The sequence below is a fragment of the Salvelinus alpinus genome, chromosome 14 (genome assembly GCF_045679555.1).
Source record: "Salvelinus alpinus chromosome 14, SLU_Salpinus.1, whole genome shotgun sequence".
Taxonomy (NCBI): domain Eukaryota; kingdom Metazoa; phylum Chordata; class Actinopteri; order Salmoniformes; family Salmonidae; genus Salvelinus; species Salvelinus alpinus.
This window is the reverse complement of record NC_092099.1, coordinates 41,080,144-41,104,370: the sequence shown is the minus strand read 5'-3', so window position 1 is coordinate 41,104,370 and position 24,227 is coordinate 41,080,144. Positions and strand designations below refer to the sequence as shown.

At 41.9% G+C, this 24,227-nt stretch overlaps 1 protein-coding gene across 2 annotated transcripts in view; it reads right to left on the bottom strand.

Moving 5' to 3' along the window:
* LOC139538920 (zinc finger protein GLI2-like) overlaps positions 1-23,326 on the bottom strand; it is an 84,415-nt gene extending 61,089 nt beyond the window's left edge. Inside the window, exons 1-3 of one of the 2 annotated variants that reach the window (XM_071341494.1) lie at positions 22,682-23,326; positions 1,836-1,907; positions 1,566-1,707 (exon numbers count right to left, since the gene is read on the bottom strand). In XM_071341494.1, coding sequence (XP_071197595.1) covers positions 1,566-1,680 — 115 coding nt within the window. In that variant the 5' untranslated portion in view covers positions 1,681-1,707; positions 1,836-1,907; positions 22,682-23,326. The remainder of the gene's footprint in view (positions 1-1,565; positions 1,708-1,835; positions 1,908-22,681) is intronic. The other variant, XM_071341493.1, reaches the window with a different exon arrangement.
* Positions 23,327-24,227: the final 901 nt, after the last annotated feature.

The following is a 24,227-nucleotide window of genomic DNA, read 5'->3' as shown; positions in this document are numbered from 1 at the left end:
TCTTTTTGCATTCTTCATCAAACCATTTGCCATTGCTGTTAATTTTCTTAGGTTGTTTGCTTGAACTGTTTTGATTTGATAGGGAAGCTGAGAGGTAAAATATACTGTTTAGGTTTTCTACTGCCCAGTTTACACCTTCACTATTACAGTGACACCGTTTGTCCAGGAAATTGTCTAGAAGGGATTGAATTTGTTGTTGCCTAATTGTTTTCTTGTAGGATGACAATGTTTGTATTTCCAATTTCTTTGATGAAGTCTGGGTTCCTGCTCTTTAGGCCAAAGGCAGTTGACCTCAGACCTTGAGTGTAATAGTGGGGGCTGGGCCTGTTGGTCTGCTCACGGCCTGGGCGTATGTCCTGCTGTCATGTTGAGGTCCTTGCTTCAGGGGCAGGGGGCATGGGGTGGGCAGAAGGGGCATTGGTCTGATATGTTGGGGGGGGGCCTATATAGGGTGTGGCCAGGGTTTGCTTGAGGTGGTCTTAGCTGGTTGGGGTGATGCTGTGGTCTGGGTGTAGGTCCTCCTTGGCATGGGTTCTCTCCCTCTCTCATTCTCTCTCTCTGTGACTCTTTTTCCTTCTCCCTCGGTTTCTTTCTTTCTCTCTCTCTCTCTTTGTCTCTCTCTCTTTTTTCTCCTCAGACCGGACTGACCCACTAAGGGTATCATCACATAAGAGTTGCCTGCGTGTTACTTTCCATTTCAGTCATATGCTATGCAATTTTACTTACAACATAATTTACAACCATCATACTTCGTTGGTCTATGTGGGTTTGAAGAATTGCAAGTGTCCGATATAGGCCACAGTAGATTCCAAGACAATAAATATAATTAGTATTTTTGGAAACAATCTTTGACCATTTCTTTGTAGAGGCGCCAGTGAGGACAGAGAGAAATGTCCTATTTTTCATGTATTTCTCTAAACAATTAATGCTCATATGGCTTTGCTTATGGCAGGCCACCAAGCTTATCAATAAACATAACTAACCAATGCCACACTATCAGATAAAAGCTCATTAGCATATCAAAGGTACTTCCCAGTCCTCGCCGGTGTCAGAGGACTCTGATGCACTGTCGTCCACTGTTACCACAGACAGCTTTAGTAATTCATAACATTTATACTCAGGAGGTAAGAACAAGGTTTTTCAATCTCATTATAGTGTTTTTTCATCTCCCAGTCTCTGACATCTTTGAATCATGCAGTCCCTCTCCATCTATCTCTTTCATGTGCCACTGAGTGGGGGAATAAGCCAATATGAAAGCATACACCAACACAGACCACCGAAACAAAAACTACTTAAAGTCAATATCTGAATCATTTTTAAATTCATGCATTTTACCTTCTGCACGATCAATTAAGTCAAGAAGTATTTTATATTGAAAACATTTTCAGTATGAGAGATACCGTATGACAGGGAGACTCCTATAATGTGTTTGATGTGGGTATTGAAGACTACTTTATGACTGGGAGCATTGCTATACGGTACAGACAGAGTGGAGAGAGGGAAACATTGGGAGGTTTGGAATGGAGAGATGTAGTTGAAGGTGGCAGCTCTTAGACTAGTCATACCTCTGGTAACTGTAGTAGGAGACGGTTTCTTTGGCAGGTCTGAGAAGCTGCTTCCATCCAGACCTGATCCCTTGTGCTCCTTCTTCTCAGTGGCTGTAAGAGCAGAGGTATCCATAGTGGACAGCAGGGAGTCCGTGTCAACCTAGAGAGACAGGGAGGGAAAAGGAAAGATTCAAGCAGAAGATGTGTAAAGGCAATACAAATGTTGTTGACAAAAGATTATTTTGGAATGAGGAGGTGGATTTTGTCACAACACACACACATACTCACTGGCTGTAGCAGTGCCCGAGTTGCCAACAGAGGGAGTTCTACAGATCATACGCTCTGTATTACAGTCCAGCACTGTGTATAAAATATGAAATGAATAAGAAAGAATCTAAAAACTATTCAGTGTCCTGACATGAAGCAGACTTCTCTGAGATAATGCAGAGTGTTGCTGGTTGCCAGGCACCGTCTGGGGCACAGAGAAAGACACAAAAGGACACATTATTTTACTATATTATATCATGTAGCGTGTCTGGTCACAGCCTCCTCTCTTACACAGTCAAACTAAATGTAGATATTTAACTTTTTGTCAGAGAGTAAAAACAGTATCCCTCAGAATATTGTCCACAAATAATACATGAATGTACTGTAACTACCATGTATATAAGCTACATAGTTTTAAGGCGTCACTCAATATGAAAACGTACACTTAAATAGACACAGGTTTTTCAGTTGTTCAGTGTAATAATTTCCTAATGTCCTTCATAGTAAAAATGTGACACACTCAGCAGTCTGTCTTTTAGCCACTATGACATCACCATGACACCACATTCACATGCTTGTTTGAATGGCAGTAGACTTGGCAGCAAATGACTTGTTTGAGTTTGTGGAACCTAGACGATTATCCTCGGCTAAGTGCAAAGAAGTAGCGGTCTCAAGCTAAGAGGGGAGATCACTCCACACTCTCAAATTTAAAATCACATTTTAAGAAGAGAAATTGTAGAAATAAGCAGGGTTTATGGCTGTGGAAGCTAGTGACGACCCACTGTCACTAGGCACTAGCTTGTTGTCATGGTTATCAATACTGGTTTTACCCCTTTTAGTGTGTCAATATGAGGGTTTCGTTGTTGACATTGCCTAATCTGACCTGTATGCACTGATTTGATTCATTGTGATTTATTGGTTGATTCATTGGTTGAATATATGTTTATTCAAACATTTTTTCAATGACTTGACAAACAGCACTTATGTATGCGCTTGCAAATAATTTCTGAATTAGGGAGTGCTCTGTCACTATTAACATTTTAACACCACAGGCCTTTAGGTATGGCATACACAGTATTTGCAGCATGTTGGTGTTCTAGAGACCAAATAGGACATTATCTCAACTGATGATACAATTTCTTTCCAATAATTAGTTTATATGCTACTGTAATACATTGATTAAATATGTTCTTTTTCTCTAGCCTTTTACACTAGCCACTATGAACAGTACTCACAGAACACTATCAAGTAATTCAATGTGTGCTCATGTGTGAAGCATCCTTTTAGGTTTCCTGTGGTCCTCCAACATCTTGTGTTCTATTGGAGATATTGCGGACCAGTGGCCATTGGTATGACCCTTCAGAGGTACTAGTCGCCTGTCCCGCTGCCCGTCCCTGTGCCTAGGTAAGCCGATTAAGAAGTGGGCAGCTAACAGGTTTAAAAGGCATCTGTTTCTTTATTGTCTTGCCAAAAGCAAATAAAAGTTGTTTTCCCTCTAGCCATCTTGTCACTGAGGCTGACAACTCATTCATAAGACATTTCCTTTTACGATCACAATCCAAAGCAGTAAGAAGTGTTTTATTATCTGTTTCAGCTGATTCCAATGGTTGTATGACATTGGCAACAAATTATATATTTTTTTTTACAATCAAAGGCTCTTGGATCAACGAAGGTATGCCCAACCCTAGAGCACATAGTAAACCCTAAACATAAGTCTATCTGTCTTCCTAGTGACTTGACCCCTGAAGAAGAGAGAATGTCTTCTTGATAACATCATGTTTAATATGAACATCTGGCTTGCAACACATTAATAGCTGTTGTTTCCTGCTATAATTCAAGCCAAGTATCGTTTTTTTACTACTAAAAACAAAAAGCTATGTTTAAAGTGATGAGGAAGCATTGGTCTGAAGCCGAAAAAGAAAATAAATTCACATGAGCACTACAATGTCTACTCTACCCATACTCTACCAAGGTTTTCCAGAACACAGCTTTGACCTATCACAGTAGATATATTAGTCTATTGTACTTCAAACAATGTGTATGCAGGTTGCTTAGTATTCAAACCTTCTCGAAACAGCCTAATTCATACTCTTAGAGGTGCTCCCACAATAATGTGATTTGTACCGCATAGAAGTTAAAGTATTGGATTCTTCGTACACCACACTAATCCCATTCCACTAACATTTCAAGCTTTTTTATTATTATATGAAAGCAAGCTTCTTCTAGTAATATGGTGCCTGATTGTATTTCCTTAAACCTTTATTTTAAAGATGGTGATGCTACAATAATACACATTTACAATAGACCTATATCAAAAAATACATACAACCTAATATAAACAGTGCCTTCGGAAACTATTCAGATCGTTTTTTCCCCTCATCAATCTACACACAATCTACATACCCCAGACCCACCCCTCTAGCTATGCTTTATGGAAGAATGTAACTTAGTTGGCTAGGATATATTGTCAACATTGAGTTGTGGTTCATATGGTACAGTCTTGTTGGCTTGTAGCTACTGGCTAGTTGGCTAGCTAACTGGCTATAATAGCAGCCAGGGAGGTTTGCTAGCTTATTTGTTTGTGCTCGGATTTAGTTTACACAGATGACTTCAGTCATATGAAAATCCTTCCATAGCTAAATATACCTAGCTAGCTTCCTTTCCTTGTAGCTTGCTTCTCATCCGACTGGTGTTAGCTGACTAGCTACAGCTGCTAGCCTGCTATAAGCCAGCTGCTGCTGTTGTTGGGCAGCAACTGAGTTTCTGCTCCTGGTTTTAGAACTCTGAGATTCGACTGGAAAGATGTTACTATTGTCAGAAATAAAACAAAAAGATAGCACATTGTTGGTTCTTAATGGACAGAAATTAGCACGCGAGAGCAATGAATTAGAGATGTAATAAAAACTGTTTCACCTACAAACTTAGTCAATCTGACATTTTGTAAGTCCAATGGTCACTTTATGGACGCTATAGTCTCGTTTGAATCTGAATTTGAGCTAGGTAGGTGCAGAGAATACTCTGAAAACTCAATTGCCAACACCCTGTTAAACAATCCGGTATGTGTACGTCCAATCAAGTTGATTTGCCAAATTTCCTTGAAATTGGTGTCATGTAGGCTTAGATATGATGGTAGGGAGATTTACATTTTAGACTCAATTTAACATCGCCCCCACAATAATCACAAATATACATTAAGCCCTGAGTTGTATATTAAACAGACACAAGCTTGTTCGGTTAAGTCCATTATTAAAAATGTGGGGCTTGGATCTCAGGGTACTGTAGGCTCGGATAAAGGACTAAAGAGCTAGAAAGTGTGTTGCTTGGATAGAAGTGGCTCCAACTTCACCCCCATCCCATCCCCCCACAGCTCCACCATGCAGGTCTTTGGAGCCTCTCTCTGACCCATTCCTCCCTCCCCTCCACTCACCGTCCCTGAAGACAGGGGTGTCAGGCTCTGATGGGACAGTACAGGTGTCAGGAACTGAACAGACAGATGGTGGATGAGGAGAACAAACAACAAGAGGCCATTTCTTCTTCTTCATTTCTCCTTCTTCCCTTCTTCTGGTTGGCTGGTCAGCCTAGTGCAGTGAGCGAACAGGATCGTGGCTCCCCCAGCCCCCTCCACTGACCCCCAGTCCACGTGACCACAGGCAGGGGACTCTATGGTGCTGGGTGTTGGTGGGATAATCCCCTATACAGGACTCCCAGACTCCTTTCTTGGATTTGTCCCTCTGCTGCCACATAACCAATAACCCACCTCTCAGTGAGCGAGTCACAGTCTGGGTCCTGGGATAGTAAAAAAGCTTTTTGTGTTGTCATTCTTCGTCTCTTCTCAAGGTCTTCTAGTCCTGTTTTTATCATACTGGGTTACACAACTTTATTTTTACACTGATTAAAGCCATAAACAAGTTGTATGTCTGAGTGAGACAATCAACAGGAAATAAAAGGCATGTGTAAGCCTGTGTACGAGCCCATTAGAGAGTAGAGAGAAGCGTGAGGACGGAGAGATAGGAGGGTAGCAATGACTATACACAAGTGAGAGGAGACCCAGATGTTGTAGCAGTTCAGTTATACCCCATTATAAACCCTTCTTTCCCCTGGTTGGTGGTTATCTGACCATGTGTTCCAAATGGCACCCTATTCCCTATATAGTGCACTACTTTTGACCAGAACCTGGACTCGGTCAAAAGTGGTGCACTACATAGGAAATTCCATATTTCTCTCTCTCGCTGAATTCAATAGAGCTTTATTGGCATGGGAAACATTTGTAAACATTGGGGCGGCAGGTAGCCTAGTGGTCACGAGTGTTGGGCAAGTAACCCTAAGGTCGCTTGTTCGAATCCTTGAGCCGACAAGGATGAAAAATGTGTCGTTCTGCCCTTAAGCAAGGGAATTAACCCCCAACAACAACTGCTTCCCGGGTCTCTCAATAACAAGTCTATGCTCACTGAGTCTGTACATAGTCAAGGATTTTCTTAGTTTTGGGTCAGTCACAGTGCTCAGGTCATCTGCCACTGTGTACTCTCTGTCTAGTGCAAGGTAGCATTCTAATTTGCTGTTTTTTGGTTGATTCTTTCCAATGTGTCAAGTAGTTCTCGCTCTCTCTGTCTCACTAACGTTCAACATATCCCCTTTCACTAACACTGAAAGGAATGAAAACAGATATCAAAGACAGTCATCATCTATGGAGATTTGCAGACTCCTCTTCTGCACTCCTCTTTCGCCCCTTTCTTCCTATCTCAGGATGATGATACTGATGCTGGTAAGATCTCTCTCTCTCGTTCCCCCTCTCTCTCTCTTTCTCTCCTGCCTGCCCTTATGCAACCCAACCCTCTCTCTACCCTGGTGTAGTGTGATATATAGGGGTTTGACGCCCCTATACCACCCTCAGATGTCTGGGCCGGTGTTGAACCCGCTTAGGTTTCAGATGTATGGTGGTCCTCAGGTGAGTTATCACCACCAGCATAATGGGGTCTACTTCATAGGGTTTTTGTGTCTTGCAAGTCAATATAAACACGGAGCTATATTGTATGCTCCAAAAAATACAGCATACATTTTATACTAATACAATTGTTTAGAGAAAGACAGACATTATTATCTCAAAATGATGGATAATCCTGAATGAATCATGAATAATGATGAGCGAGAAAGCTACAGAGGGTCAAAGATCATACCCCCAAGACATGCTTACCTCCCCTGGTAATGGTGAGAGGTTAGCAGGTCTTGGGGGTATGATCTTTGATGCTCTGTAACTTTCTCACTCATCATCATTCACCATTAATTCAGAAGTATCCGTAATCATGGTAGCATCCACATTAACATAGAAGTGTTTCGAAACATATTATATTCTTGTTTACAATAAAACTCACTTCAAAATGACAAAACTCATTATTTACCATATTTTTATATGAACTCATCAAAAGAAGAAACGTCCTCTCACTGTCAACTGCGTTTATTTTCAGCAAACTTAACATGTGTAAATATTTGTATGAACATAACAAGATTCAACAACTGAGACATAAACTGAACAAGTTCCACAGACATGTGACTAACAGAAATGTAATATTGTGTCCCTGAACAAAGGGGTCAAAATCAAAAGTAACAGTCGTGGACTGCACCAGATTTGCCAGTTTTTGCAGTGAGATGTTACCACACTCTTCCACCAAGGCACCTGCAAGTTCCCGGACATTTCTGGGGGAAATGGCCCTAGCCCTCACCCTCTGATCCAACAGGTCCCAGACGTGCTCAATGGGATTGAGATCCGGGCTCTTCGCTGGCCATGGCAGAACACTGACATTCATGTCTTGCAGGAAATCACGCACAGAACGAGCAGTATGGCTGGTGGCATTGTCATGCTGGAGGGTCATGTCAGGATGAGCCTGCAGGAAGGGTACCACATGAGGGAGGAGAATGTCTTCCCTGTAAAGCACAGTGTTGAGATTGCCTGCAATGACAACAAGCTCAGTTCGATGAGGCTGTGACACACTGCCCCAGACCATGACGGACCCTCCACCTCCATATCGATCCCGCTCCAGAGTACAGGCCTTGGTGTAATGCTCATTCCTTCGACGAAAACTGCGAATCCGACCATCACCCCTGGTGAGACAAACCACTTTTTGACAGTCCTGTCTGGTCCAGCGACGGAGGGTTTGTGCCCATAGGCGACGTTGTTGCCGGTGATGTTTGGTGAGGACCTGCCTTAAAACAGGTCTACAAGTCCTCAGTCCAGCCTCTCTCAGCCTATTGCGGACAGTCTGAGCACTGACGAGGGATTGTGCGTTCCTGGTGTAACTCGGGCAGTTGTTGTTGCCATCCTGTACCTGTCCCACAGGTGTGATGTTCGGATGTATCGATCCTGTGCAGGTGTTGTTACACGTGGTCTGCCACTGCGAGGACGATCAGCTGTCCGTCCTGTCTCCCTGTAGTGCTGTCTTAGGCGTCTCACAATACGGACATTGCAATTCATTGCCCTGGCCACATCTGCAGTCCTCCTTGCAGCATGCCTAAGGCACGTTCACGCAGATGAGCAGGGACCCTGGACATCTTTCTTTTGGTGTTTTTCAGAGTCAGTAGAAAGGCCTCTTTAGTGTCCTAAGTTTTCATAACTGCAAGCTGTTAGTGTCTTAACGACCGTTCCACAGGTGCATGTTCATTAATTGTTTATGGTTCATTGAACAAGCATGGGAAACAGTGTTTAAACCCTTTACAATGAAGATCTGTGAAGTTATTTTTATTTTTACGAATTGTCTTTGAAAGACAGGGTCCTGAAAAAGGGACTTTCTTTTTTTGCTGAGTTTATATATTTTTTATTTAACGTTTATTTAACTAGGCAAGTTATTACCACAACATAATCTGAAACACAACCAAAACAAACTGCAAACGCATCCAACAAGTTTGTAGTCACAAGCTTGATGTAGTCATTGCGTGCTATGAATATAAGACCAAATGTATACTTTTTTTGATTTTAATCGATAAGAATCTTTAGGGGTGCCAATAATCTTTATCAAGGGTGTCAATAATTTCATAGCCCACTGTATATCTGTAATGAGTTTTTGTTATTTTTCCTGTGACTATTTTACTGTATATGGCCTAACTGCAGAGTGCAGACTACGGTCTCTCTGCATGTACAGAGATCCTCCATGCACTGTTCTGATGTACTTCTTTTAGTCAAGATGTTCACCTCCCCTCTACAGTCTGGCATTCAGGAAATACATGCCCGTTTCTGTTAACTTCCAACATTGATTTAGGAGCACTGAAATCACTTCACCAATCACTATCCTAACCTCTGTTGGTGGCTTACAGGATCTCAAATATACAGCCTGGGTTAGGGCTATCCCAGACCCCAAAAAAAGTATTGGTAGAAGTGTTTAAACGTGTATTCTTCCATATATACATTAAACAAAAACATAAAAGTAACATGCAACAATTTCAAAGATTTTACTGAGTTACAGTTCATATAAGGAAATCAGTCAATTGAAATAAATTCACTAGGCCCTAAACTATGGATTTCACATGACGGGAAATACAGATATGCATCTGTTGGTCACAGACACCTTAAAAAAAGGTAGGGGCATGGATCAGAAAACCATTCTGTATCTGGCGTGATCACATTTGCCTCATGCAGCGCGACACATCTCCTTCGCATAAAGTTGATCAGGCTGTTGATTGTGGCCTGTGGAATGTTGTCCCACTCCTCTTCAATGGCTGTGAGTAGTTGCTGGATATTGTCGGAAACTGGAACTAGAGCTCCGGCAGTCATGCGTCATGACCGCAGAAATATTCTACGTGACCGTTGAGTCACGGTAATCTCCTCTTATGCACTCTGGACATGTGTTAGTAGTACCCAACTCGCTAATGATCATCAGGTCACTAATGGCCTGGTACTCAGGGCTCTATTGTCCCTCCATCAGGTCCTAATGGCCTCGTAGTCAGGGCTGTATTGTCCCTCTAACCACTCTGACATCAATGCAAACACAATCAAAAATCACATCAAACACTTATCATCAAAACAGTATGTGCTTTAAAACTCACTGTGATTGAACAATTTGAAGAAAGAAGTTCAACAACCAGTTGAAACTGAGTGGAAAACATGATGGTTGTGGGTGTTGTTTCAAAGCCAAACACAACGAAATGGACAGTGCTTTCTACTGTGATGATTCATTCAAAACACCCATATGCATATTAGAGCTTATGGATACACATAGGCCCAATTATGACCTCAAGCCCGAAAAAGACCTCGGAATTAATATGAGTGTGCCTTTATAATACATTGCCTACCGCATATTACACATGGCAGAAAAAACATTTAAAAAATACTGATGTGAGATATCTTTGGTACATAATTGGGCTAGCCTAAATTAAACAAATTCAGAGTTAACCTACAATTATATTGCATTTGTATTTGATTTTGAATAGCCTAGTAATAAGACATTTGTTATATTTTCATAATTAATAGGCTGACACATTCCCTTTAGCTACAAAATATCTCACCACCGTGAGTTTCCTCCCCTCTCTCCTTCATTGGAGAGCCCATTGCATACAGAGATTTGGGTCGGAATATGACCTGTCACACAGCAAAATACCCGGAGTAGCCTATACCTGACATGTTCCTGCCCATTAGAAAAGGGGCCATTCTTAATCAAAACTCATTTTAGATATTAGTAAAGACAGGATTAATTTGAGAATAGTCTGATGGGTGAAAATATGATCACTTGATGAGAGGACAGCGTGTGCAGCCTGAGGCAAAGGAACAGACAGCAAGCATTTTTGACGACTTTCTTAAATCATCAATAGCCTATAGTCGCATCATGCAGCCCATTTACCTTTGGATTTCTAAGGCTTTCTAAGGTTTTTATCATTCACAGCTAAACTTGCTAAATAACTCTAAATCTAGCGTATAAGACCTGTTTCAAATTCTCACTTTTATGCTCTACATCAAACTTCATATGTGACCGACCGGCTCAAAATTTGAAATTGTGTTTTTTACATTGGATAAAAGTAGAGACTCAGAGCTAGAAAATGGTATATGATACACTACAGTTGAGGAACAATGGAAAAGTAATTCTGCTTTGAAAGTTGATAAACTTGTAACCTCACTTTTGAGAAAATGGCCCTTGAATATTTTGTACACGTGCTGGAGAGCTCTTCTTTGTCTACACCCATTCAGCATCATTCACACCCTCTTAAGCTTTAGCACCACACTGCTCTTTAAGGATTCACATGTGAGGCCATGTACTAAATAACCAAAGATTTCAAGACTAGAGGCTGGTTTATACTACAGGTGTGTTCGTAAATTTAATCTGGAGTGCCAGTGTGCTCTGGGCGTTCGTAGACTCAGAGTGTTGTCAGATTGTCCGTTCATAAATTCAGAGCGCTTCGCTCTCGGAGCGTTCAGAGCGCACACTGGACACTCTGGCCAAGGAGTAGAGTTGATCCGAGCATTCTGACCTAACAACAGCAGTCAAGCACCCAAGCTAACTGGCTAACGTTGGCTAGCTTGTTAGCTACTTCCAGACACAAATGAGAGAGCAGGTCACTCTGACCATTTTACTCGCCCTAGCAGAGCTGGTTAGGCTGTTTTTATGTTATTCAGAGTGTTGTTGACTGCAACTGTGCTGCTGGCAACAATTTAATTACACTTTTTTTGCCAACGTTTACTGACACCGGCCATATTCAACGGGTGTTGAGCGTTCGTAAATTCGTCAGTTATTCTGCACTCTGGCACACTCAGATGAACGCTCTGAAATCAGAGTAGATTGCCAGAGCGAATTTACCTGCTACGTCTATCGACAGTTGTCGCAGTGACATCATAAATATTCTATTGAAATGGTTACTTGCATAGTGGAGTCTTTTGTTTAGACCTGTAGCTAGTTAGCTAAACAGTTAACCATAATCTGAACTCATAACGTTACTACCCTGCATGAATCTGCAGGTAGCTAACCAACCAGGTTCAATGTTAGCTAGCTACCTAACATTAGGCTATAACTTGCAATGCAAATGGCTCTGAGATACGAATAATATTACTACACAAATCATACACGTAACGTTATCTAGCGAGCCAGCCAGCTAACATTAGCTAGCTAGCTAACAGTACACTTTAACTTAAAATGAAAACAACTTTTTGACTGAATTAGATATGTGTAATATCTGAAAATGTAGCTAGCTAGACTCTCTTACCCGTATACATGGATGGACACCTCTCTCTGTCATAAATGCCATGGTTGTCCTTAGTTTGAAGATGTAATCCGGAGACAGGTGTTTTATACAACAGCCTTCTGTTTGTTCTCTTTTCGACTCCGTCTGCATATTTGCAATAAAACGCCAGAATTTTCTCCATCTCCTTAACTATCATATTCTAATTCCACTGTGCATTCCACTGATTTCAAAACTCGGTCCTCCAGAAAGTGGAGAACAACACCTTTGCAGTATCTTTCAAAAAAGACGCGTTAAAAAGGATTACCTACACATACTGACCAGCTCATGTTATAGACAGAAGCGTGCTAAATGGCAAAACCAATCCAAACTCATCTTTCGGCATGTCCAGCATACCCATTATCTCAGCCAATCATGGCTAGCGGGAAGGTTACTGGCTTTTTCTGTGGATAAACCAACTAGGCTCATAATTGAACAATATTATTCATATTTACAGATGGCATACAAGTTTGTTATTAAGGCACATGAAAGTTCACATGTTCCAGAAGGCATTTCTGCAAAAAACTTTGATTAAAAAAATTTACGTTCAAATGGCTCTCCTGTGAAATAGTCATGCGCGACATATTCCTAGTTTCCTGAAATGAGTCAAATATGCGCACTCACTCTGGAATGGGAAATCATCTAATATAAAATAATGGCAAGGGACTTATAAGCATATCTTGTTGTCACGTTCTGACCTTAGTTCCTTTTTTATGTCTTGTGTGTTAGGTTGGTCAGGGCGTGAGTTGGGGTGGGTAGTCTATGTTCTTTTTTCTATGTTGTTATATTTCTGTGTTTGGCCTGGTATGGTTCTCAATCAGAGGCAGCTGTTGATCGTTGTCTCTGATTGAGAATCATACTTAGATAGCCTGTTTTCCCCATTTTGGGTGTGGGTGTTTATTTTCTGTGTAGTGTCTGTTCACCTTGCAGAACTGTTTCGTTTTCTCCTCGTTGTTATTTTGTGTAGTGTTCAGTTTTCAATTAAATTATGACAAACACTTACCACGCTGCATTTTGGTCCTCTTCTCCTTCACCAGACGAGAATCGTTACACTTGTCTGCTAAATGAACAAGCTTACAGCGTATGGAATGGCCCTTAGCCAGATAACATAGAGTAGGCCAACTCATATTCTGTTATCTGAAATAAATGTTTCTTCATAACATATTGTTTCTTTAGACCTTATTCAAATAAATCATGGATTTATTGTGATGGTGTATATTCAATTTATTTATTAGACTTTTTTAAACGTAGATGTTCCAAAGGCAGCGCATCAGTGGCTTGTATGCGTGGAGGCCTAGAGATGCTAAATGTGTTTATGTTAATTAACGATCAATTACTGTGACACCGGCAGACTTTTGCATGACAATAACAGGCTGACAAAATGTCATGAACGCCACAGGCCTAACTGGAACACTCTGTCGTACACGTCGATCCAGAACATCCCAAACATGCTCAATGGGTGACATGTCTGGTGAGTATGCAGGTCATGGAAGAACTGGAACATGTTCAGCTTCCAGGAATTGTGTACAGATCGTTGCGACATGGGGCCGTGCATTATCACGCTGAAACATGAGGTGATGGTGGCGGATGAACAATGGGTCTCAGGATCTCGTCATGGTCTCTCCGTGCATTCAAATTGCCATTGATAAAATGCCAATGTATTTGTTGTCCGTAGCTTATGCTTATGCTACGGACTATAAAATGTTGTGTGCCCGAACAAAATGTTGTCATAATATATGCACAAACTGTTTCCGAACTGTTTTGGCTGGGAAGCATGTGGATGCTTTAAGACAAAGGCACATTCTAGATGGGGGAATCACTGTCTTCAGAACAACATCCACCCCTGAAAACCTTTGAAGCCCTGGTTTAAAAAGGGCACAGGTTAAAATATATGGTGGAAAAGGAACTGGCAGCATTCATTAGTCATATGCGTGACTCAGACGCAGGAAGGAATATCTGTTGTATGACTTGTCATATAGATAGGTGTCCTCCTGGTCAGTGAACCGAGAAAGGAAACTATTGCCCTAACATGTTCACAAAGGAAGCTTGAGTCAACTGACAGTAGACTATCTGAAATTTGAGCACTCATATTAGAGGAAGATCAGACTGTAACAGTGAAGAGAAATAGTGAAAGGTGCTACGGTATATACTGTATGCCCATTGCCCAGGCTAGGAAAGTACTACTATTACTGCCTTAACATGGATTCAAAAGCAAGGAAAGTACTACTATTACTGCCTTACAATGGATTCTCCGGCCAGGAAAGTACTACTATTACTGCCTTAACAAGTTCACAAAGGAAGCCTGAGAGAACTGGCACTTGACTATAAACCTTATTTATCCAGAGCCAGGTCAAAAGTAGTGCACTAAATAAGGAATAGGATGCCATTTTCAGATTTTGACTATGAAAAAATACTTTGAGTACACACTGTACATTCACTGAGTAAGGTACACTAGATCCCGTGTCCTGTTCTTAGTAGCTGGGAGGCAATCAGTCAGTCACTCAGAGGCCATGTTCTTCCAATGATCCCCAGAATGAACAGATGTACACATACGAGTCCTGTGGATGAGCTGTTCCCTTTAACCCACCCTCCCCCACCACCACTCGCTGCTAGTACATGCAATATCCTGTGGTTGATCTCTTTATATAAAACAGATGTAAAGACTCAAACACAATCGCCTGAGAAATGTCCTAACTGTTTTTTAGGGGGTAGATCAGCTTTAATATTGCAGATAGATTGTAGCTTCCATCAATGTAATTGTCTGCATCATTTTCATTTGATACGTTACAGCCTTATTCTAAAATGTATTAAATAAAAAGAATCCTCAGCAATCTACACACAATACCCCGTAATGGCAAAGCGAGAGAAATAACAGAAATACCTAATTTATATAAGTATTCAGACCCTTTGCTATGAGACTCGAAATTGAGTCCACCTGTGGTAAATTCAATTGATTGGACATGATTTGGAAAGGCACACACCTGTCTATATAAAGGTCCCACAGTTGACAGTGCATGTCAGAGCAAAAACCAAGCCATGAGGTCGAAGGAATTTTCCGTAGAGCTCAGAGACAGGATTGTGTCGAGGCACAGATCTGTGGAAGGGTACCAAAAAATGTTTGCAGCATTGAAGGTCACCAAGAACACAGTGGCCTCCATCATTCTTTAAATGGAAGAAGTTTGGAACCACCAAGACTCTTCCTAGAGCTGGCCGTCCAGCCAAACTGAGCAATCAGGGGAGAAGGGCCTTGGTCAGGGAGGTGACCAAGAACCCGAGTTCCTAGAATTCCTCTGTGGTGATGGGAGAACCTTCCAGAAAGACAACCATCTCTGCAGCACTCCACCAATCAGGTCTTTATGGTAGAGTGGCCAGACGGAAGCCACTCCTCAGTAAAAGGCACATGACAGCCCGCTTGGAGTTTGCCAAAAGGCACATAAAGGACTCAGACCATGAGAAACAAGATTCTCTGGTCTGATGAAACCAAGATTGAACTCTTTGCCCTGAATACCAAGCGTCACGTCTGGAGGAAACCTGGCACCATCCCTACGGTGAAGCATGGTGGTGACAGCATCATGCTGTGGGGGTGTTTTTCAGCAGCAGGGACTGGGAGACTAGTCAGGATCGAGGGAAAGATGAATGTAGAAAAGTAGAGAGACCCTTGATGAAAACCTGCCCCAGAGCGCTCAGGACCGCAGACTGGACAACGACCGTAACAGGACAACGACCCTAAGCACACAGCAAGAAAATGCAGGAATGGCTCCGGGACAAGTCTCTGAATGTCCTTGAGTGGCCCGATCGAACATCTCTGGAGAGACCTGAAAATAGCTGTGCAGCAACGCTCCCCATACAACCTGACAGAACTTGAGGGGCTCTGCAGAGAAGAATGGGAGAACCTCCCCAAATACAGGTGTGCTAAGCTTGTAATGTCATACCCAAGAAGACTCAAGGCTGTAATTGCTGCCCAAGGTGCTTCAACAAAGTACTGAGTAAAGGGTCTGAATACTTATGTAAATTTAATATTTCTGTTTTTATTTGTAATAAATTATCAAAAAAATCTAAAAACTTGTTTCTGCTTTGTCATTATGGGGTATTATGTGTAGATTGACGAGGAAAAAAACTATTTAATCAATTTTAGAATAAGGCTGTAACCTAACAAAATGTGGAAAAAGTCAAGGAGTCTGATTAGTTTCTCAAGGCACTGTACATACACGTCCACATATATAAATATTCTAACTGTGATCATTTCAATTTCTCACTATGTAATTACATTGGGGTTTGTGTGTTGGGGAGTTTTGTTATGTTGTGGCCATGCAGTAACAAGAAAATCATTGTGCTAAAAACAATATTCATACAAGCACTTGATCAAGTCATGTCATGTATGGTCAAAGAAGTTGCCATCTGCTCAGGAGAGGAGAAACCATAGATGATCATATCATTCTATGGGAGAAACCCTCAGCTCAGATCAGCTGTCATTTGTGCCACATTGCAGTCGGCTTCTTTCTTTCAGTAGCATTTGGGGCCTGGTCATTTATCCTAAATGTGTTGTTACGACTCAATCTCAACAGTTACAGCTGTCAATATCCTCACCAGGCCCCTTAGGCAACAGCGGGTGGTGTGGGTGGTATGGTGTGCACATATGTGTGCATCCCTTTGAATCAAAGGCAATAATCTACAGTTGTCATTTGTCCTTCCAAGTTTATCTATTTAATGATGACACATCCACATTGATATTACAAGAGATTATCATTCTAATATAAGTGCTTTTGAAAGCAGACTTTATCTCTGAAGTGTGTGTGTGTGTGCCGGCAGTCTGTCAGCTGTTCCTCAGCTCGGACGCCTTGGTGACAAGGGGACAGCCCTAGCTGTTGTCTGAGGCCCTTGTGTGTGGGGGGTCAATGTCCTACCAGCTGCCACAAGCACACCAAGAGGTGCGATGACAACCTGGAAGCCACACTGAGCCAAAAATACCTGGTTAAGCAATCAGCCTAGCCTGTACTTCAATTGTCAGAACATGTCCGTCTTTTACAAGTGATGATTCAGAAGCATTGACACCTAGTGACTCTTTGAGAATGATAACAAAAGGTGTAAAGACTGGCCACCCACACATGAGATGGTAGAAATAGGTACGTTAACACCACAAGAGTTCTTAATGGTCTTTTCCAATCTGTCTATTTTAAGGAAGTTCCACACTTTTCTCAACACTGAGGATAAGGAGCTCGGGGATACTGTTACAGTTCTGCCATGACCGCATTCATGCCGATTCTACTCTGAACACACATTGCGCAACATATTTGTTGTATTATATTTGAAAAGTCTTACATGGTTCAAGTTACTGAGAGAAGACAAAAGCAGCATGCATCCACATATAATCCTCGTCCCATCAGGTTCTCCCATCTAATGAGAGGATTCCAAAACAAACTACCTCAAAATGGACTGAACCCAAAACCAGAGTTCTGTTCTGAGCCGGAGAGAGGCCGACGCAATGGCGGCAGGCAAGCAGCGAGCTAGTGGACATGTGTGGGGGAGGGAGTTGGTGTAGAACAGGGCTCTCCAACCCTGTTCCTGGAGAGCTACCATCCTGTAGGTCTTTAGCTCCAACCCTAATCTAGCGCACCTGATTCTAAAAATTAGCTGGTTGATAAGCTGAATCAAGTTAGTTACAACTGGGGTTGAAAGAAAAACCTACAGGAGGGTAGCTCTCCAGGAACAGGGTTGGACAGCCCTGGTGTAGAAGAACCAAATGGTTTCTTTGCAAGCAGCTAAATGCTTTCAATGCGCTCCCCTCGTCTCCTAGTCTATCACAGAGGAGTCTGTGGCCTGGCACAAAGTAAGGGACTTCATATTTCTCATCATATGGAATGTAATACGATTACATTCAGCCCCTATGGGCAAGTCAGCAAGTCAACTTTGCTTTGTAGCTACGGGAGGCCTTTGGATAAATCATAACTTACATCTGAGGCCTCTCCCTTTTCTCAAAACCCCATTGTTGGAAGCACAAACAGAGCATGCACACACGCCACACACACTCACACACACACACTGTTGAATATGCTGCGTGTTCTGCAAGCGGCCGCTCTATAGACCTGACGCTCTGCATCAGATTAAAGCCGACGGCAAACACTGAAGACAATACACCATTGTCTGGGAGTCCATGTCAGTCTTAGGAACAACCAACACAGTGAATCTGGTCATTCATTGGCAATGGAGAGTAAGATAGGAGAAGACACAGTGGTGTTAATAATGATACTCTGTCTGGGCTGCTGCCAGCTGCTGTGAAAGGAAAGTTTCCGTGATGGAACCGCAGATCATCTTGTTACCCTGGCTAACCCGCTATAGGAGGTGATTAGCAGTAGGATCAAGGCAACCCTCTCCGATTAACCACATGCTGAGCTCAGATCTCTTCAGTGTCCGCCAGGCTTGGTGTTGGTTCAGAGCGTACATGGTTCGGCTACATTTTGGCTATATATTATTATGATTATATATATATATATATATCTTGGTGCCAGTGGACCGGAAAAGCTTGACTGGTAGTGTACTGGAAACCAAACACAACCCATGTTTTTTTCTCAAGCCATTTAGCTGGTTGAGCAAAGTGGGCCGGTCCAGTTGTGGTTATCTCTGTGTTAGCGCAGAGCTCTGCAGCTTAAACCCAATGGTTTATTTTAGGATGAAGTAATGAAATAAATGTTGTGTCCACCACTCCAACTGGCTAACTTGCTTTGACCTATAGAACCACTGCTAAAAGCCTGTGTTTGGAGAACTCTGGCCGTGGGGCTGGGTATCGTTTCAAGATGTCATGGTGTTGACACATCATATATAACACAATGTAAATTGTATACATGATTTAATCTGTTGAAGTTTCATTCCTTCCTCCCTCAGAGAACAGTGTGAAGGCAGGCTGGGACTACAGAGTTATGAAGTCCAGAGGCCCCAAAGTCGTACCCTACTCCCTATGTAGTGCACTTCTTTTGACTCGGACCATTGTTAAAACTAATGCACTATAAAGGGAGTAAGGTGTCATTCCGGATACACCCCTGGAGTCCAAAGGCCCCCAAAATATCCCCACTTTGGTGCTTGTGACTGACTGGGAGAATTTTGTTAAATTAATGGGTAGGTCTAGAGGAAATAGATCATTAGGCCTTGTTGCGTGACTTACAGAAACCTGGAAATAGTGTTTCCTCGAGAGAAACCATGTCCTCCGTAATTGTAGCTTAGCTTCTTGCTTTTTGATGAGGGCGACTCACTGTGCCTCCCGCCTCCAAAGATTGATGACATCAATCATAATGTAATGAGGTTGTCAGTGATTTTACCATACAGCGCTTAAATGGCTAGTTAAAACCACATTGGACTCTCTCCTTTACTTTTACAATTACGTGTTTTTTTACAGAGGAGGCCATACATGGTTTCCCATTTTCTTTCGATAACAACAGATGTAAATTCTCTCAACCTCACATTCCATGGCACTGTGTGTCTTAGTAAGGACTCGTTCTTGTGGCTGGCCCTGTGAGAGATGGAGAGGGGGGTGAGGTGGGGTCTAAGTACTCACTCCTTGGCCTAGCTGGCCCTGTGAGAGGTGGAGTGGGGAATGAGAGGGGACAAGGCCAGGCAGGGCAGGTTGCTACTCTCCCTCTTCCAGACCGGATATGATGTGATCCTATTTAACCCCAGACACTTGAAAGAGAATGAGCCAGATGCCTCGAGGGTATGGTATAACAGACACTAAAAAGCCTTGATTGTGTCCACTTGCCATCCCAAGCCAATGCAGAGAGGAACTCAAAGAGGGACCCTGAAAACAAATGAATGTAGCTTCTCTGCCGACTGCCGTCACTTTACTCGTCCCTGTGTTTTCCCCCTTCCCTCCACCTTACCCCTCATCTCAAGTACAGCCTCGCTGTAAGAAGAGTGCACCGTGGCGGACTAGAATAGTTCAACACATAGATGTCTTTTTACAGCTCCCTAAATGGCCATTAAATACCCATCAATTGAGCTCCAGACATGAGTGTACTTCAGCCACCCTCCACCCCCACACAGCTCTCACCAGCCTGGGCTGAAGGAAGGCTGCAAGGTCCTGCTAGACACCCAGTATTGTCCAACACTCTCAAAGTGGTGTCTCTGACGGGTCTAGAATGATAATGCTCTTTTCACTCGATGGCAACCACTCGTTGTACACAACGTCAGAGGTATACGTCATCTAGATAGTCGGGAAATAGTGTTGGTCTCAACAATGTGTTGCAAAACATACAGCAGGTTTAACAAGACTGGTGGGAAGGTGGCATGTTAATTTTCCTTCACAGCAATGGAAATATGAAAATATAGTTTAAATGCACTGTAGGCCATTTTGGATATGATTCAACCATCAACGATTTGCCGATATTAAAACGGTGTGGTTTGTAATCATAATGGCCTAATATAACCACGTAATACGGCCATCAGAACAGAAACATAATTGTGGGAAAGCAGCCGTTCTGGGAAACATGTAGAGATACATAACATATAGAGATACAGCAGCTGTAGTTCTTTCTTTTACATCAAGTAGATTTCTAAACACACCAACTTTCTCAACTGTATACCTGAAACATTGGCTTTTCTCCTGGTAGAATCTCTGAGCAGTTTAAGGGGACTGAGCTTAAAGGGACTGCAATCTAGGAATGCCATGCTATAGTAAATGGCTTTATCAGAACAGTATAGTATCTTAGCTCACTGAGGTGTGAGAGGAGAGAGAGAAAGAGAGAGACAAGAAAACCCTGTTCTTTAAAAAAAATGTTGTCCTCTCTATAGGGGGGAGGTCTGTCCTCTTCCTGTCCTCCTCAGAGTCATTCAAACGGTATTTTCCTCCTGACCCTCTTGCATGCTAGACTTCATCAGAATAGTTTTTTTTTTTAAGTCCCCCCACCTCTCCTCCTTTCCCTTTTCCAGTATTCGGTTCATTACATTTCTGCAGACTTCCAGAGAAGAAAAATGCCCGATCAATAAAGTAGAGAGAGCTGTGGAGGGACGTGTGAAAGAGAGGAACGGAGGGTAAGGAGAACATAGAAAAGAGAGAGAGGCTGGCTCTGGCTTGGGAGATGAAAGTGACATCGCCACCATGGGTTTCAGAGCCTAGAGAAAAGAACCCCAAGCCGAGCTTGAATAGGCTGAATAGCCCCATCATTTCTTTACATTCTTTCACTCTCCCCAGGCCTGACTGCTGGAACTCTTCATTCAGCACAATGGCAAATGCACTAAAACTTTTTTCTCATGCTAATGTTCCCACAACTGCATGGGCATCAACGCATTAAATTAAAATCACACTCATGGTGGATACACAGGCATGTATCCACCATGCGCAACACAGAAATGCATACCACCATGGATGCTTTTTGCAAGAGTCAGAGCTTTTTCCTTGAGCATTTGTCTATTCTTACTTTTCATTTCTTTCTTTACACTGTTTTCTTTTCACTTTAATCTCTAGAGAACATACTATTGTTCCTTTGTAAAATCCTGCAGTTTTAACATTCTTCAGTAAGCCCATGACATCAAATAACTTTAACCATTCCTTTCATCAGTTTTACATTTGAGTTGATGAATATCACTGATTAAGGAATTCATTTTACATTTAAACTATATCCTTTGAATTGATATACAATCCTAAAACCATGTCTATTCTTTTTTATTTGTAGTTCTATAACTGATCTGAATGCAGACCAAAACAAGGATGAAAATGGTGCTCATATTATTAGTTCAGGCATTAGCCTAGGGATTATTAACACACACTCTAGATGGGTAAAAGCCAACAGTAAATATAGCTGTTTTTACCCACACAAAAGCGTCAAGTGTTTGTTGATTACTCAGGCTACAGTGCAAACAGGCAAACAACTGAGAATTTTTCAACAATAAGTACACAACTCCTACTGACATGGGAGATTCAAGGAGGTGCCCTTAATTCCACAGCATGTCAAGCACTTGAAACATTTATTGCAAGTGTTTAAATGAGAGGGATCTTGAAATAATCTGTACACGGAGTGAAGTGAGTGCACACTTGAGCACCTATCACTTTCTTTTACGTCAACTTGTAGCCACTGTGTATAGGCCTACAGCCAGTCTGCCACAAACGTTAGTGTGAAAAGCACAATTAAATTGGAATGTAGCCTATGAAATGTGTCAATCTGAAACCACTCAAAATTATGACAACAACATTTGAGAACACATGTCCCTAAACCTTCTATAGAAATTAAAACTTCCGGAAATATGCACAAAATGTATTGCAAAATAAAAGTTACTGTTTACATAGAACTTTGCACACATTTTTAGAATCATATTTAAAGATGCAGTGAATCACGATAGGTCTAGGCTACTACTCTGCTGGGCATTTGGAAGTCAGTAGAAGGGTTGACGCCGCGGCTTTCGGATCACATCTCTTCGCATATGGATCAAGTTGCAAGACAGAATGTTTTGGATTCCAATGTCAGTTAAGTTCAAAGTGCAAATGTGATGTGGAGTTACCCAAACCCCATCTGTCCTTGACACGCAAGATTATTCAATATGACTGCAGGATAGTGGTTTACATTTAAACACATATAGCTCGTCTATTGAATTCAGCATCAAGAGGTTTCAAATAAGAAATTAATAATTTGTTTTAAAATGTATCCAAGCTTGTCATCTAGGCTAGCCTACACCACAACAAAAACTGTCCTTACCTTGAATACTTTCTCTTTAGACCCCGATGCTGTTTTGTTCACTTTGTCCGACGACTCTCTGCAAGTATTTCGAGAATAAGGCTAAAGTGTACTTTTTCAATGAAAAGAGCCGAGACCGGCTATGTCTCTGAAAAAAAATTACTTTAAGAAAAGTTTGAAAGTCTACTCAAAGTTCGGGACACGGCATCCCTCGGATAACTCATTTAACACGGAGGAGCGCAATTACTCGCATCTAACTTTTACAATCCATCATCTTCAAGCGGTAACGTTTTCTCACTCACCTTTGAGTTTTTACATAAGAAAGCGCATGACATGTTTTCGCCAGAATACGTGGTTGAAAATGTAAACTAAAACTAGATTTTAATCGACAGTTGTTCTAGACATGCGGTGGTGAGATCTTCAAGCTGATCTGTTTTCAATCCGATCCCCTCTTTCTCTCCCCCTCTCTACCCTCCAACTCCTCCGTGCTCCCTGTTGAGTTGAGCCATTTGCTGCTCCAGATGGGCCGGGCTAACTCAATCCAGCAGTTGGACCCAGGTACAAGTTCGATAAAGTTTAATTATTGTTCGATTTCACAGACTTCAGGCAGGAACGTTACTGGGAGCTAATTTTGTCAGATACACATGGGCTATTCAATTGAGAATAGGAGCATCATTGCAACTGACTAGTATATCACCCAACCGACCCCCCTCCTCATATAAACGTATTTTTTTGGCCATCACATATTTTTGGGTAATTGATATCTTCTTCCCCGTCTCCATTTGTCTTGGCATAGCCTTACAGCAGCAACACTGATGAAATCAATTTGGAGACAAGCCTTCCACATAGCCCACACAAAGCAACTCATTAGGCATACTTTCCGCCATTATCAACAGTGCCTGGTACTAGCAAGTTACATGATGTGTCAGACTTTAACACTTGGAATGCGGATGTGGGTATATATATATATATCAGGCCTTTCTGATTAATGTGTCTGAGCAACATGATGTCTGTGAGTTGAATAACGGTTTGTGTGGATAATAGGGTAGTCCAAACAAAAGCTGTTTTCTGGACTATTTGAATGCACCTCTGTTTTGTGTCATTGTCAGTAAAAGTCTCATAATTCTCAAAAACAAAAATAACAGAACAGTCATGACAGTCTTTACCTATTTATCAGACAACTCAAAAGCTTGTGTTCTTGTGTTTTTTACCCGCTTTTTTCTTCTCTCGCTTTTCTTGTGTGTGTTTTAAAAAATCTATATTATTACCTTTATTCTGCATTGTTGGGAAAGAGCTCGCAAGTTAAGCTTTTCACTGAACTGTTTTACACCTGCTGTATCCTGTGCATGTGACAACTTTTAACCTTTGAAACACATCTTGGAGTTTGGATTTGACCCATGATCACCAATTCAGCGGATATTGAGGGAAACAGTGACTTCTTGTGGACATCGAGAATACAACCGTTGCATTCATTCATAGGTTGTGTGTGTATGTGAAAGAGAAAGAGAGATAAAGACAGAGGGAGGAACATAAAGAGAGAGAGGTGGGTAGAAAGAGTGAGCAAGAG